The sequence below is a fragment of the Carettochelys insculpta genome, chromosome 7 (assembly GCF_033958435.1).
Source record: "Carettochelys insculpta isolate YL-2023 chromosome 7, ASM3395843v1, whole genome shotgun sequence".
Taxonomy (NCBI): domain Eukaryota; kingdom Metazoa; phylum Chordata; order Testudines; family Carettochelyidae; genus Carettochelys; species Carettochelys insculpta.
In genome coordinates this window covers 31,473,831-31,488,493 of record NC_134143.1, presented here as the reverse complement: position 1 = coordinate 31,488,493, position 14,663 = coordinate 31,473,831, and the positions used below count along the sequence as shown (strand labels likewise).

At 45.5% G+C, this 14,663-nt stretch overlaps 1 protein-coding gene across 2 annotated transcripts in view; it reads right to left on the bottom strand.

The window, feature by feature from the left end:
• The window catches only part of PSAP (prosaposin), a 30,089-nt gene extending 15,708 nt beyond the window's left edge, over positions 1-14,381 (bottom strand). Inside the window, exons 1-4 of one of the 2 annotated variants that reach the window (XM_075000259.1) lie at positions 14,264-14,381; positions 2,019-2,152; positions 647-721; positions 229-354 (exon numbers count right to left, since the gene is read on the bottom strand). In XM_075000259.1, coding sequence (XP_074856360.1) covers positions 229-354; positions 647-721; positions 2,019-2,152; positions 14,264-14,303 — 375 coding nt within the window. In that variant the 5' untranslated portion in view covers positions 14,304-14,381. Of the gene's footprint in view, positions 1-228; positions 355-646; positions 722-2,018; positions 2,156-14,263 lie in introns of both variants that reach the window. The other variant, XM_075000258.1, reaches the window with a different exon arrangement.
• Between the last annotated feature and the right edge of the window lie 282 nt (positions 14,382-14,663).

Genomic DNA, 14,663 nt, shown 5'->3' with positions numbered 1-14,663 from the left:
AGTGAAATTGTGAATTGAGGACAAATTAAGGGCGATTTGGATAAGAGGGGTTAAAAAGAGATCCAGACACACTAGACTTTTTTCCCTTGACTTTTTAAACTGTCTCAACATTAGAGAAGTTACAAGTCAGATTTAGTATTTGCTGTAAGGATTAAATCTACCCATCAGGGACAGGACTTTTTGAAGTTTTAAATTGGAAAAAAAAAAAAGAAACTTTAGTCAACTTACTAACTCTTCCTTGATAAGGTCCATCACAGCTGGTAGGTAGGCATCCACAGTCTCCTTGCACTCAGACACCAGGCCTTGGTCAGGAAGGAACTCACATACTTTCTCTATGTAAGAGCGGATCTCACCCTAGGAGATGAAAGGAAGTTTACCAGCAGTGTTCATGGATTCAGCAGCAGAAAAATGTGTACTTTTCCAAAGACTATACACAGTCTGGAAACCCCAGAAGTCTGAGGGGGTGGGGTGTGATGGAAATCTCTGCTGCTCCCCATTGCTCCAGATCTACTCAGATGTCATGTTGACAATCACTGCACTAACACTTTCAACGTTAGTTTTTATCGTGTGTTAAGTTGGAAATTGCTCCCTCTACCTGGTGCATCACCACTACTACAATGAAGCCACATAATGCCCTTAAACTTACCTCTGTGCTATTATCTTTCAATAGATTCCCAACCACTGTTACAACCTCTTTACACAAGTCACAAGGGATACTTTTCTGAGGAAAGAGAAAAAACAAATTTACTCAGCTGGGGGGGGGGGGGGGGGGAAAAAAGAGAGAGACATGCATTCTGCTTTACTTCCTCTTCCAAAAAAAAAAAAAAGAGTCTGACAATTCTCTCCCTACTTGACAGCTTTAAAATGGCTTAGATTTTTTTCATGTCAAGTTCCAGTTTCTAAGATGGCTTTGTGTCAGACATCAGTCTAAATATATACTCAGTGGAAGAAAGCAAAGCAACAGCACATCTGTTGAAGTAAGACATTTCACTTTAATACATGTATTCTGATGAGCCTGTGAAAGTTTGCTTTTGATAGGACCATTTTTGGACTCTTATTCCACCTCCCATTAAACACTCAGACTTGTGAGACTGTTTTTGACTGCTGTGTTTATGAATTAGGGGATAAGCCTGCCACCATTTGATTTTAATGTTTTGTATCAAGTAAGGACAGCGTCCAGGCAACTCACTAACTGTACTTCAAACTTAGTGACAGCTGGAGGGATAGATCTTCCCATAGCATTTTAGTTTGATTAAAATAGTTCTGTGGGAACAGTAATTAGTTTTTGGTCCCATCTGTAGAAAAGGCTAAAACTAGAGATGGAAACAGATTGACTAGTCTTACTGGACCATCCATATCTTCCAGCACATTTCCCAATGCTTTTAAAGCCACATGCGTTAAGACGTTCTTTCACAAGCAGAGATCTGAACCATGCACTGATTATACCATTATGGTGAAAGCCGTTACCACAGTGTAAGATTCCATAGGAAACACAGTACATGTTAAGTTTCAGGAAACACTGCAGGCATTTATGCAAGTTAAATGTTTTAGTTATTTTTCCCCCACTACGACACCTTTGAACTTAGTGAAGCTCAATGCGATTCTTGTGGGAATAACAGACATTAGATACAAGCACTATGCAGATAGGATTCTCTCCTGGAAGCGTAAGAGGAGCGAGAGTTGATGTAACTCATTCAGTCTCTTTCCAGGACTTACTAGGTCTAGGTTATTTTCTACTTCTGCTGACCTATAAAAGAGTGATGGGACTGACATAGGTAGAACATAGTGCTCTGTCTTTCTATAGCTTGCATAAGACAATCCTGTTTTTAAAGGTCCAAGTTAAGACATCATGGCCAAGTCTTTGGTGAAAGAACACACATTGGTCATCTCCAGAAACACGGGTTTCAGATGACACCTTCCTCTTCCAAGTCAGAGACAAGCTCTAGAAACAGTTAAGCCACACATGGAAAGATAGCTTAACTGAACAGTAAAGCAGAACAAATTCCAATTACACTCACCACAGTAGGCTTGTTCCACACTGTTTGCTGACAGTGTTTCACAGCTCCACATTGGGATGCAGTCCGCAAATTCTGACACCATATCTCAGGACCCTTCACGCACTGCTCCCAAAAAATGAGGGGGCTTGCCACAGCTGCTGAAAAGGAGTACATTTTCAAAACCAAAACATCTGAAAGTCTCATACACTAAGTAAACAGTTACTCTGAATAGCTCTGCAAGAGATTCCCAACCTTTTCAGCCCCCAATCCTCATTTCTGTTTGCAGACCTCTTTTAAAGTCAATTCTAGTTGCTATGTAAAATTCAGCAAGTGGAAAAGGAAGCCACAACAGATTCAGACAGCAATTATTATTGGAATATATTTAATTTAAAATTAGATTGTAACTTTGCAATCAATCAATTAAAACTTCCTATTTCTACAGACCCCATTCAATACCCCCACAGGTCTGAAAACCTCAGGTTAGGAACCACTGCTCTACATAACTCCGATGAAGGATGGAGAACAGCAAAATAAAGGCAGCAAATTCAGGAAGCTGGTAGGAAAGATCCTATGACAAGAAAAATTTAAGGGGTGGCAGGGGTGAGAGAAGAGAATCAAAGGCAGTTGGTAGTTTTTCCAAAAGATATTAAACACACTAGATCAAAAACTATTCCACTTCACTGTGGAGTCAGGAAGTATGGTAAAAAAGACCATGGATTTACCAGGAGTTCTTCAAATGAGCTGAAAACAAAGAAGAAGTAGACAACAAAAAGCGGAAGCTAGGTCAAATAACCAAAGATGAATAAGACATAAGTATGTAGGGGCAAAGTTAGAAAGGCCAAGGCACAAGACAAGCTCATACTAGCTAGGAGACAAACCTAACAAGAAAAAAAAACAAACCAAACATTCAACTAATACATTAGAAGAGGAATGCCAGGGAGAGGGTAAGCCTGTTGCTCTGAGGAGGGAAAAATAAATAGAAAAAAGAGTGATAATGGTTAAAGTAGTTAATGTCATCTTTCATTTTTCACCCTAAAGGATGATGGGGGATTGGATGCCTAACAGTGAAAATGGGGTACGTTTAAAAGCTAAACTAAGTAAAGAACAAGATAGATGGCTTTAAGTCACCAGAGCCTGATGAGATTACTGAGTCATTGCCATTAACTATTATCTCTGAAAACCCATGGAATATGTGCAAGTCCAGAGAAGGCAAACATAGCATCTATCAAAAAAGGAAATAATGACATCTCAGGGAGTTACAGACCAGTCAGTTAATTTTATACCAAAAAAGATAATGAGTAAATAAGACAATAAGGTTAAACACAACAGTCAGAATGGATTTGTAAAGAATAAGTCCTGTCTCACCCAATAGCTGTCTTTGACAGGATAACAAGCTTGGTGAATAATGAAGCAGGGAAATAAAACCTAGATGATGGGTGGAATATTTTTTGATGGAAGAGAAGGAGGTTAATATGGAAGCGAGTAGGAGGCCAACATTAGGAATTTAAGTAATCCATAATATATCAGGTTACAAATTAATAGAGACTGAAAAATAGCAGCAATAGCAGAATTAGATTGATAATTCAGTAAGTCTAAATTGAGACAGCCCTGACTCCTTCACATTGAAGGAGTTCAGATGTTCAGTGGCCTGAGGTTTAACTATTGGGTAACCATATTTTTCTATATTGAGTATGGGACACCTGATAGCTTACTCATAGGTTAAGTTTATAAAAATCTAGTCGTAAAAAGTCAACTTCAATAAAATGAAAGATGTGTCCACAAAGTCAACATTAGTGTCTCCATTGCCTTAGCTAGGTTTGACTATCAGCAATGCATTGTGGGTATCTGTCCCACAGTGCCTACAGCCCCATTGCATTCCAGGCTTTTTGCCAGTGTCTTATTGGGTGCGGGGGGGAAGTGCCACAAGTGTTTGCAGATGTTTGTCCTGCATTGCTGAGCATCCCTTGTGCACCCTCTCAATCATGCCCTGGGAAACATTCCTGTAAGTGTCCATTTCTTTTTCTGGCCTGCAGTTTGCTCAGCACAGATCCATCACCCCACACAGGAATGAGCACCTGGATTTCCTGATGGCTCCATGCTGGTGCTCTTTTGCAGCTGAAAGCTCTCTTCAAAACATGAGCCCTGAGAACTCTTGATAGCTACAGGCAATTGTTCTGGCTTTCACCTCTGCTGCTCTCTAGATGTGTACGAAGTAGGTAACAGAGAAATAATTTTGAATTCCCTGGCTACCTGACCAGCATGGATAGCACACCTGAGAAGCAGGCACATGGAGGCCAATAAAACAGATTTGGAGTAATGCTGTTTCCACACCACCATTAATTTCATCTTTTATATTCCAGCTTGGTGTTACTCTGCCTGGGAGGTACAGTGCAAGAAAGTCAACCTTTGTGCCCCATAAAATTGACCTAATGGTATTTGCAGTGCAGGTAGCCACACTGTAAAGTACCTTAAAATTGATTTTTATGCTCTATCGTAAACAAAGCTGCAGTCAAGCAAGTTCAACAGCAATCAGAACTATGCGGTATAAGCATTCATTAGTGTCAAGTCGATTGAGTTTCTATTAAAAAAAGTATCATGTAGTTGTGGGCCGCTTTTCCTTCTGTAAGATTTGGGTGAGGAAAGGAGACAGTCGCACTCTTTCATGAGGGTGGGAATGGCTGACCAACCTTCCCTGCCCAGTGCTTTCTAACCTGCATACCTGGCTGGGCCTCACAGATGGAGATGGACCCACCTCTCCTAGAACCTGGTGCCACACCTTCAAAGTAATATCTGAGGGAGGGGGTATATAAGTTCATTGGACCACCCTCCCCAGATTTGTGTGAGGGTTCATGCCAGAACACATGAGCAGCACCTTTTTGACACTGCAGGACGAAAGGGCTTCTAGGAGGTGAGGGGAAGATTGTCACCCAATCTCTTCCCTCCCCTCTGACTCCACCTCCCCTCCCTTTGCATTGGGGCTACAAGGAGCTTGTTCCTTTTTGCACTTAAGTAGGTAGTCTGTCATGTCCCATGATGAGGTCTTAGCTTGCACAGGCTCATTGGTTGTGGACTTGCATGTGGCTGAAGAGTCTAAGCTTTGAACGGCATGGGTGTTCACTGGGGGGGCAAAGGAACTGTCCTAGCTCTGTTGGTGCGGCTGCCGCCTTCTTCCTCTCACGAGCATCAATGAGGCGTACGCATCACTGCTCTTCAAAAGCAGTCAGTCATACACGTGTTGTACGAAAGCACACCAGCCTGTTCAGTCTTTTGCATGCTGCTTTAGCTGCTTTCTATGGGCAAAAAGCTAATACCTCCCAGCTGCTGCTGGCCACTGACAATCCAGCCACCTCTTCTCCCATGGCCACTGTGTGATCAGGAAGGGATTAAGCCTGAAGGACGCATTGGGCGCTGATGCAGACACCCCAACTAGTGTTGGATTGTCCACAGAAGCGTCTCACCAGGGGAGGCTGCACAGGGGATGGAGCACCCCAGAGGCTGCATGGGTGTAACATGCACTCCCAGACTGTCATGCTATGTCCCTTTGAGGAGTGTGGGAGACATCCCACCTTTCCTCTGGAGAGGAACAACTGAAGAGCAGAGCAAGCTTCCTGCCTCATGCTGCTCTTGGGCTGTGCCACTCCAGATGGAAGTCCCCTGCATTCCCTAGGAGGGGTGGTTCTTCTTTCTCTACCCCCACCCCCACACTTCCTGGCAGCAGGACCTAGAGAGTGGGTGGCATATGAAGAGGGTGCAAAGCACCCCTGCCCAGGGGGCTGCTGAGGAGCTGGCAGGGTTAAGATATGAACATGTGGGAAATAGCTTCCTTCCCACCACTCCAGAGCTTAGCTGAGGCAGCACTGGCTTTGGCACATGCAGGGCTTGGCTCCTCCTGACTAACATCCCAGGCCAGAGGGTCTCGAGCTTTTTGCAGCTACCAGTCCTGCCAGGAGGCAATGGGGGAAGGAAGCAGTCTGCCAGCCAGGCTGTTGGCTTAATTTGGCTGTTTCTCTGCACAGCACTGGGAGCAGGATGCCCTGGCTTGTGGTGGTGGTGGTGGTACAGAAGTACAGCAGCTATAAGACTGCAGGAGTGCTCAGCTGTTTGAGCACTGGCCTGCTAACCCCATGTTGCGAGTTCAGCCCTGGAGGGGGCCATTTAGGGGTCTGGGGCAAATAGATCTCTCAGAGCTGGAAGGGGCCTTGACAGGTCATCGAGTCCAGTCCCCTGCACTCACAGGAGGACCAATTGCCACCCCGATGGATTTCTTCTTTTAATTCTATCTCCAGGTATGCGTGTGTGGGTGGTGAGCAGCTTGTGGCAGGTGATCCCAGAGGCTCTCAGAGTGTTCTCTTGTGCCTTGCCAGGTGCCTCCAGTCTTGCAGATTCAGATTTAGTGTACTTTTGGCATTAATGGACACCCCAGCCTTCTGTTAAATTGAGGGCTTACTGTATAAAGCTCACCTCATGTCTTGAAAAAATGGATTTTAAGTCCAGTACAACAGTCTCCACGCACTCCTAAGCTGTAAGCTCTGCATTTGTTCCGGAAAAAGTCAAATGTTGCTCAGCTGATGAGCTGAGTGCCCACAGCTAGATCTGAGTTTCTACTGGAGGTACATTCACACACATCTTGGTGCATGAAAAGAGTTTATTCTGTACAGGGATGAAAACAAAATCTACGCACTGATGAAGATTGGAGGACTACTGCTAACAACCAATGCTTAATTTTGCCAGGACTGCACCTCAGCACCTCTAGTCTTGGTGATTAACTGCCTTAGGACTCTGGGTTTGCTGCATCAGTTATGCAAATAAAAACTTCTGTACCCGGCACCTCTTTCAGTACGAATGCAACAGTGCCAACATACATGTAACACCTACCCTAGAAAAAAGTTAATTAAGCTAGTAAATGCCCCTGTGTAAATACTCTCATCGATAAACCTGAATTATGTTGGTTGGTTTAAACAGAATTATAAGTCTCTGCACAGGATTACGCATGGGTTTAAAAAATGTAACTTTCAGCTGGTGGGGGGTGTTGATTAGACTTTAGCCAAACTAGGCAGATGGATCAAAGGCTTGTTACAGGTATGTCTTAATACGGACTACTGAAGAGCAAGGAGGTGCAAGTCAGTCCTTTTTGATATCCCTGAATAGCCAGTAGGAGACACTGCATGGCAGAAACCTACTGTCTTCAGAGTGGGAGACAGGGTTTTCCCTGAGCAGCCATCTTCCACCCCAGGAGTCAGTCAGGGTTAAGCTAATTTGTAACTTGAGCCTGTCATTCCAAAGAGTGTTGCTCAGCTATTGGGGGCTTAGTACTTTTAACTCAGGCTTTGAGGAAGACAGACTAGCCAAAGGGATGATTTGGCCTGAAGCTGTCACACCACCTTTTATCTGCATACCAGTGTCTATCAGCACAAGCAGCTTGCTCTTGCACCGCCTAGCCCAGGCAATGCATTCAAGTTAATAGTTGTACTGCCAGAATTTGTGATGGCCACATATAACAGGCACATATACAATACAGCCAACAATTAACCATTCTACAGACACAAGTTTGTTCAACGGACCTGATGGACATATCCGAGTTCTCACTAAAAGCCTTATCTAAACATAATTAGCCCTGTTAAATGAAAGATGGCTTAAAAATAGAGTTAACCTAGTGCAATCCCTTCTGCTATGCTTTTGGTTTGAAGGTGGCTCATTGCATTTCAGTTTAAAAATTCCTAATTGATATAAGCTAAACAATAGTAAGCCTGGTTTTAAGTCTTCACAGAAGCTTGCACAGACCTAAGTCATGTTTTATGTGCCCCCCACCCCTCCCTTTACTGTTGACATCCTCCCAGTCTAGTGAAACAATAGTCAAGCTTCATCCAGGAGGCTTACTGGTTATAATTAACCAGCCTTAGCAAGAAGGAACAGAAAGGACTGAGAAACTGATTGTAAGTTGATCTCTTCAGAATTTGCCCATCACGCTCTAATTTACTGCAGTGTTCAAAAAGTTATTTTTATTTTGTCTATCACAGCTAATATAAGGTTTGCGGAAACAGGAGCAGCTCATGGGAGCAAAGGCACTCAGCAGTAATAGCTCTCATACCCAATGGGTTAAAAAACAAACAAGAACTTTGACACACACACGGGGAAAAAAAACCTCATTATCTGAGGCACTGGAGACCAGACTTTGGCATGTAGAGTTATTGCCAGCTGTAATATCAAAAAAGGAGATCTGCTTCTAGTCATTTATTTAATCTTCCACCCCAAAACAATGTATAATTTCTGCTAGGGTTATACAAAAGCCAGCTGAAGAGCCTAAAGTGTCAAGCAATTCTGCATAAATGACAACAGTTCACCACACATAAGTAGCCAACAAGTTGCAGGGCAACTTTGCTCTGCAGTATCAGAGAGCTAGCCATGTTAGTCTGTAGCTTTGAGAACAAGAAGTCTTGTGGTACACCTTTTGACTAACAGATATTTTGGAGCATAAGCTTTTGTGGGCAGACACCTGCTTCATCAGATGCATGAGTCGGCGGGGTGGTTTCAGAGGGGTATAAGCCACCCCCACCCCCCATGCATCTGATAAGCAGGTCTTTGCCCACAAAAGCTTGTGGCACCTTATTGACTAACATTCTGGAGCATAAGACTTGTTCTCTTTGCTCTTCAGGAAACTCAGTATATGTTGTCTAACTTCACATTTCTGAACAACCTTCAGACCCACCATTTTTTAATAAGAGGCATTTTGAAGACTTGTCTACCTACAAGTTGTTTTTTTTTTCTTAAACTATGCCACTACAAATACAGTACAACTGTCTCAGTTGCCACAAAGGTTTTCAAAAAGAGGTCAGTGGCTGCATTTTAACACGCACACCACAGTGTGAGGTGGCTGGCTTCTGGCCCCCCAACAGGAGCTTGGGGGTGGGGGTGGGGGGGAGATTGTGCTCACTGGTCTTAACCTCACCAAAACCTCTGTTTCATTGGTCAGTTTTGTGCATCCAGACAAGAGGAGCGGAGATTTTGCTGGGGTGGGGTAGTGCAGCCCAGTTTCTCAGTTCCAATTGGTCAGGTTCCAGGAGCTGAATTTCCTAAGGGGGCCATGGCCTCACCTTCCTGAAGCCTAGAGAGGGGGCCTGATTAAAAGGCTTGAAGGACTGGATCTTGCCCGCTCCTGATCTAGAGGAAGTACAGTCTCTAGTCAGCCAGCTTCTTCACTCCCCATTACCAGCTACTTCATCTTGCTGAGTAAAAAAAGTCTTATAAGCAAAGCAACATACATTGTTACACTTCAGCCAAATGCCCAATTCTTCACAATGCAGTTGAAGTGCTTTATCATATAAATTGTGCCACCGTAGCACTTCGGTGAAGACACTACTATTCTGATGTAGTTAATCCACCTCTCTATGTCAAATGGAAAAACCCTCCCTTGACCTAATAAGGGTTAGGTCAGTATAACTATGTTGCTCAGAAACTGCATTTTTCACACTCATGACTGCTGTTGGTCTGTAGTGTAGACAGTTAACTAGTCAGATGTGTGCCTCATAGGCTACGTCTACACTAGCCGCAAACTTTGAAATGGCCACACAAATGGTCATTTTGAAGTTTACTAATGAAGTGCTGAAATGCATATTCAGTGCTTCATTAGCATGCGGGCAGCCGCGGCACTTCGAAATTGACACGCCTCACAACTTGTCCTGATGGGGCTCCTTTTCGAAAGGACCCCACCTACTTTGAAGTCCCCTTATTCCCACATGCTAATGAAGCACTGAATATGCATTTCAGCGCTTCATTAGTAAGCTTCAAAATGGCCATTTGCATGGCCATTTCGAAGTTTGGGGCTAGTGTAGACACGGCCATATACTCCCATTAGGAGGCACCACATTGGCTGTATACTACCAATAAGTGCATCAAAAAAAAAAAAAAAGCCAGAAGGGATAGATCAAGGATTGAGGAAGAAAAGCAGTTGTCAGAGCTATACAAAAGCAACTAAGAGTGCTAGTGGGGCACCCAGTTTAACAAGTTTATTAACAAGCAACTGGCTGGGAGGAAGGCAGGGAGAAGCAGCCAGGAAACTAACCAGCCCATTTCTCAGTCTGGTAAGTGGCAGGGAACTGGGAACCAAGCTGCAGCCTGGCTCCCAACTCCCCTGGGCTTGCAGGAGCCTGGAAACTGACTAGGGCAGTAGCCCTGGTCAGTTTCCTGGCTCCAAGGAGTGGAAGGGAGCTGCCAGGCTGCCCCTGGTTCCCTGCTCCCCTTTACTGGATGGAGCCAAGAAACTGACCAGGGCTGCTGGCCTGGTCAGTTTCCCAGCTCCAAGGGGAGGGGAGCTGGAAGCCAGGTGGCAGCCTGGCTCTAGTCTCCCATCTCCCTTGCTGCCTACAGGACCTGGGAAACTGACTTGGTGGGTTGGTCAGTTTCCCAAGTCCTGCAAGCCCAGGGGAGCCAGGAACCAGGCTGCAGCAGGACTGCAACCCCCATGTAACTTGAGGTTTTACTGTACTTAAAAAATCCAGTTGGAATCATGCAAGTTTGGCCATGAAGAAGTTAGTGACCACAGCAACACTCTGTGCTTGCTCATTTAAGTCATGAGCTGCAGGTCTAAACAGAAGTCCTGTTGTGCTCAACTGTTTCAGACATAGGCAGCAGACCATGTCAGGGTGCACTTCCCCATCCCCCAAAAGGGCCTAGCACTGTTTCCACACAGACAAGCCAAAGCAGAACAAAGGAGGGATTGGAATGGCCACTCACTGCAGAACTCAACATCAGGCCTTTCTGCTAGAGAGCAGGTTGAAATAGCCTACGAAGGGAGAGCTTTCAGCCACTGTAGTCAGATACCTGATTCAGGGAACAGGCAGGCACAGATGGGTGGAGGGGAGAGAAGAAGAGAGAGTTATTAGAACTTGGTACCTTGGTGTCCCACACTCACAAAATGGCAACAGGTACTACTTGACTACTCATGCCTAACCTGGAGGAGGCCCCTCACCTCCCTCTGGGCAGGCAGTCAAGTGGGCACACAAACATGATATTTAGGGTACACTAAGTTTGAAACTTAAGAAAAGCCTCAAAACAAAAACAGGTTTTTTAGGCAAAGCATTAACATGGTCCATGGTGGTTTTCTGGCACTGCTAAAGTAAAAAGCTAGTTTAGACCAGACAAAGCCTCCAAGCCTACTGAGGGCCACACAATGAAAACGCAACAGCTTTCAGAGCCACCAAAGAAAATGCACTTCTAGACAAAAATTATAATTAGAGAGACTATGTTTTGGGTATTTATAACTTTCATGCTTTGACTAGAGTATAATAATTTTAATTGAGAATACTTAATTATTAAACAATTCCTATTAATAGTTCAATTTTCACTTCCACTATTCATAACCAGCTGGGCAGCTCCCAAAACTGACAAAAATGTTATTTTCACTCCCCCACCCCCCCCACTGCTAGGCCAGACTAACAGTTGCAGAGACTGACATGAAGCCTATTCACTTGGGGGTGACTGCTAAACCCTCCAAACCACAGAAGCTGATTGAAGGTTAGACAGTGCAGTATAAAATTTTTAGTTATATCTAAATTTAAGATAATGTTGTAATAGTCTACCTGTATCAGATGTTGATTTCAGTTTTAAAATAAATATTGTAAAAAAGAGAGTATGATGGTTAAAACTAAACAGGCTATGTCTACATGAGCACAAACTTCAAAGTGGCCATGCAAATACCCATTTTGAAGATTAGTAGTGAGGTGCTGAAATGCATAGTCAGTGCCTCATTAGCATGCAGCCAGCCACAGCTGTTCAGAATTGCCTATCAGCAGATAGGAATAAGGTGATTTCAAAGTTGGCAAGGTCCTTTCGAAAAGGACCTGTCTGGATGTGCACCACAGCAGTCTGAAGAAGTGGAGCTTTTGTGGGACAGACCACCTAATAAATTTTGTTATTCTTTAAAAAGCTACTTGAGTACTCTTCCACAGGGAAGTCAGTCTGGGCTGACTGGCACCTGATCCCAATCCCTCCTCATCAACCAGACAGACAACATGCAAAAGATGGTGCACATAACTGAACTGCTATTTTTTTTTTTTAAATGTACCCTCAATAAATGCTGCATATTGCCTTTTCTCCTTGGAAAAATCATGTCCTCTTCAGCCGCACAGGTAAAGAGACCACCACATACCACCCCAACCTAAGGCCTCTCCAATGCATCAATGATCTGCAACCCATCCTAAACAGTGATCTTTCACTCTCAGACCTTGGAGCCAGGCCTGTCCTTACCTACAGGCAGCCTGCCAGCCTTAAACAAATCCTCACCAGCCACAAAACAGTAACTAAGCCTGGAAACAATCCCTGCAACAAACCCCACTGCCAACTCTGCTCACATCTTACACCAGCAATATCATCACAGGACCCAACACAAACTGTACCTTCAGGGGCTCCTTTACCTGCACATCTACTAATACAATATATGCCATCATAGGTCAGCAATGCCCCATTGCAATTTACATTGGCCAAACTGGACAGTCCCTACATAAAAGGCTAAGTGGACATAAATCAGCCATCAGGAACAGTAATGTACAGAAGCCTGGGGGGGAACACATATCTGCTACTGAGTGTCCAGGGAGATTGAAGGGTGGCAGCCCTGAAACAAAGAAATCAAATAGAAAGAGAAATCTCTGAGCTGCAATTTGTTTGCAAATTTTACTCCATTAACTAAGGATTAAATAGAGACTGGGAGTGGCTCACATCTTACAAAAGGAGCTTCTCTGCCCTAGGTGTTAAGATCTCCACATTAGACTGAGAATGAGCCACAGTGCTCCCACCCTCCCTTGTCTGACCTGTTGATGCCTCTCTTCATACATACTACTACTGATAAAGGGCCTTTTCCACCCTGACTGAATAGACCTTGTCAGCTCTGCCCTCCCTTTTACTGGGACCTCACTCTTTAAATACCCATTTGAAACCCCAACTCATGCATCTGATGAAGTGGGTCTTTGCCCACGAAAGCTTACGCTCCAAAATACATTAGTCTATAAGGTGCCACAGGACTTCTTGGTGTTCCCTAGGTCTGTGTTAAAAAGCCAAGATCTTGAAGAGTTCTTTTGGGGTATGGGGAGAGAAAGGTAGTGAGGAGGATTTAAGCTAAATCTTTCACAAAGTCATGCGATGACCACCACTCCTCAAGTCCCCCCCCCTTTCTTCACCTATTACTTTATGGGGAAGGGCAAGAACACTTATTTACTATTGTAAAATACTAAACACATGCTAGGGCAGCACTGAATGTCAAACTAAATTGCATTAGGGCAAGTACTGCAGTATCATTAGTACAGTAATACAAGGCTTTAGGCAAGACCTAATTTTCTCTCAACTCTCCACCCACTACATTCTTCTGTATGCTTTTTCCTTTTCCTCAGGGTTTTGGCAGCTAGTACAGGATTACAATGCTGTGTTATTCATGACAATATGCACCTTTAACTTATTTTTGTTTTAATTAAGACTATAGCTTTGTATCTTACCTAGTCAAAGGTTAAGAGCGTAGTGCTTGGTAGGGATAAATTTAATCTACGATGTTATGGTAATTTTGGCACATTTGTTTTATTATGCAACTACTGAACACCACAGACACAGTACTGATTTTAACAGCCAATATTAACAGTGTTTCAGGTGTCAGCTGAACATTAAAATAATATGCCGAACTACTCACTGGCTAGAAGCAGGTGAATATGAACAACATGATCAAGGATATCACAAGAACTACAGCGGTTTTCTTCGGAGAGGGAGGGATGCGATCAGGGATCTAATACACTGCCCCGTGCCCGGGAGGCTGCTGAGCCCCGACCAGCACCCGCGCAGGGCGATGGGAGTCCCCACCTGCGCACACCACGGGAGGTCTTCTCCCTTACACGCCCAGGACCATGAAGCTGACGACGGCGCAGCGCCACCCGCTCAGGTGCGAGGACAGCGCTGCCTGCGGCCCGAACCAGCCTGCTCAGAGACCGCCCGGGCCCCTCGCTGCCGCCTGTCTGCTCACCGGCGGCGAGCAGGGGACGCGCGCGGCCCAGCACCGCGCAGGCCTGGCCGGGATGCGGTGACTCTGCCTTGCCCCCTACGCCCGCCCCGGGCAGCTCGCGGGGCCAGAGCCGCTCCCCAGACTCTGGCCTGCCTGGGCCCCGCTCCCCGAACCCGCAGGGGTGAGCCCAGCCCGGCAGCAAGGAAGGCGGGGGCGCCCCAGCCCCAAGCCTGACCCCGGCTACGGCAAGCCCCCAAGAGGAGCGGAGCGGAGCAGGCCCGGTCCGGCTTACCGGCTGCCAGCAGACACGGGAGGAGAAGCAGCAGCTGCATAACCGTATCTGCAAGAATCTACTGTCTGCAATGCAGAACTGTATCAGCTGATCGCCGCCTATATAGGGCCCGCCCAAGCCCCCACCACTGCGCATGCGCTCAGCGCTCCACAAAGGAACCCCCCCCCATCCCCTGCCAGCGACTTCAGAATCGCGCATGTTTTTTTCCCCAGGCCTCCTGACGCTGACTCATCTCGCCGGGGGCGGGGGGCCCGCCAGCCTGGGAGAAGGCGCGTGCGCAATAGCGAGCAATGTGAGGCGATCGGGCGGAGGACGCGCTCACACGTCACGTGACGGGCAAGCCGCTGGTTGGTGCCGGCCGCCGCGCACTGAGGTGCCAGTGTTGCTGTTAGTGGGGCAG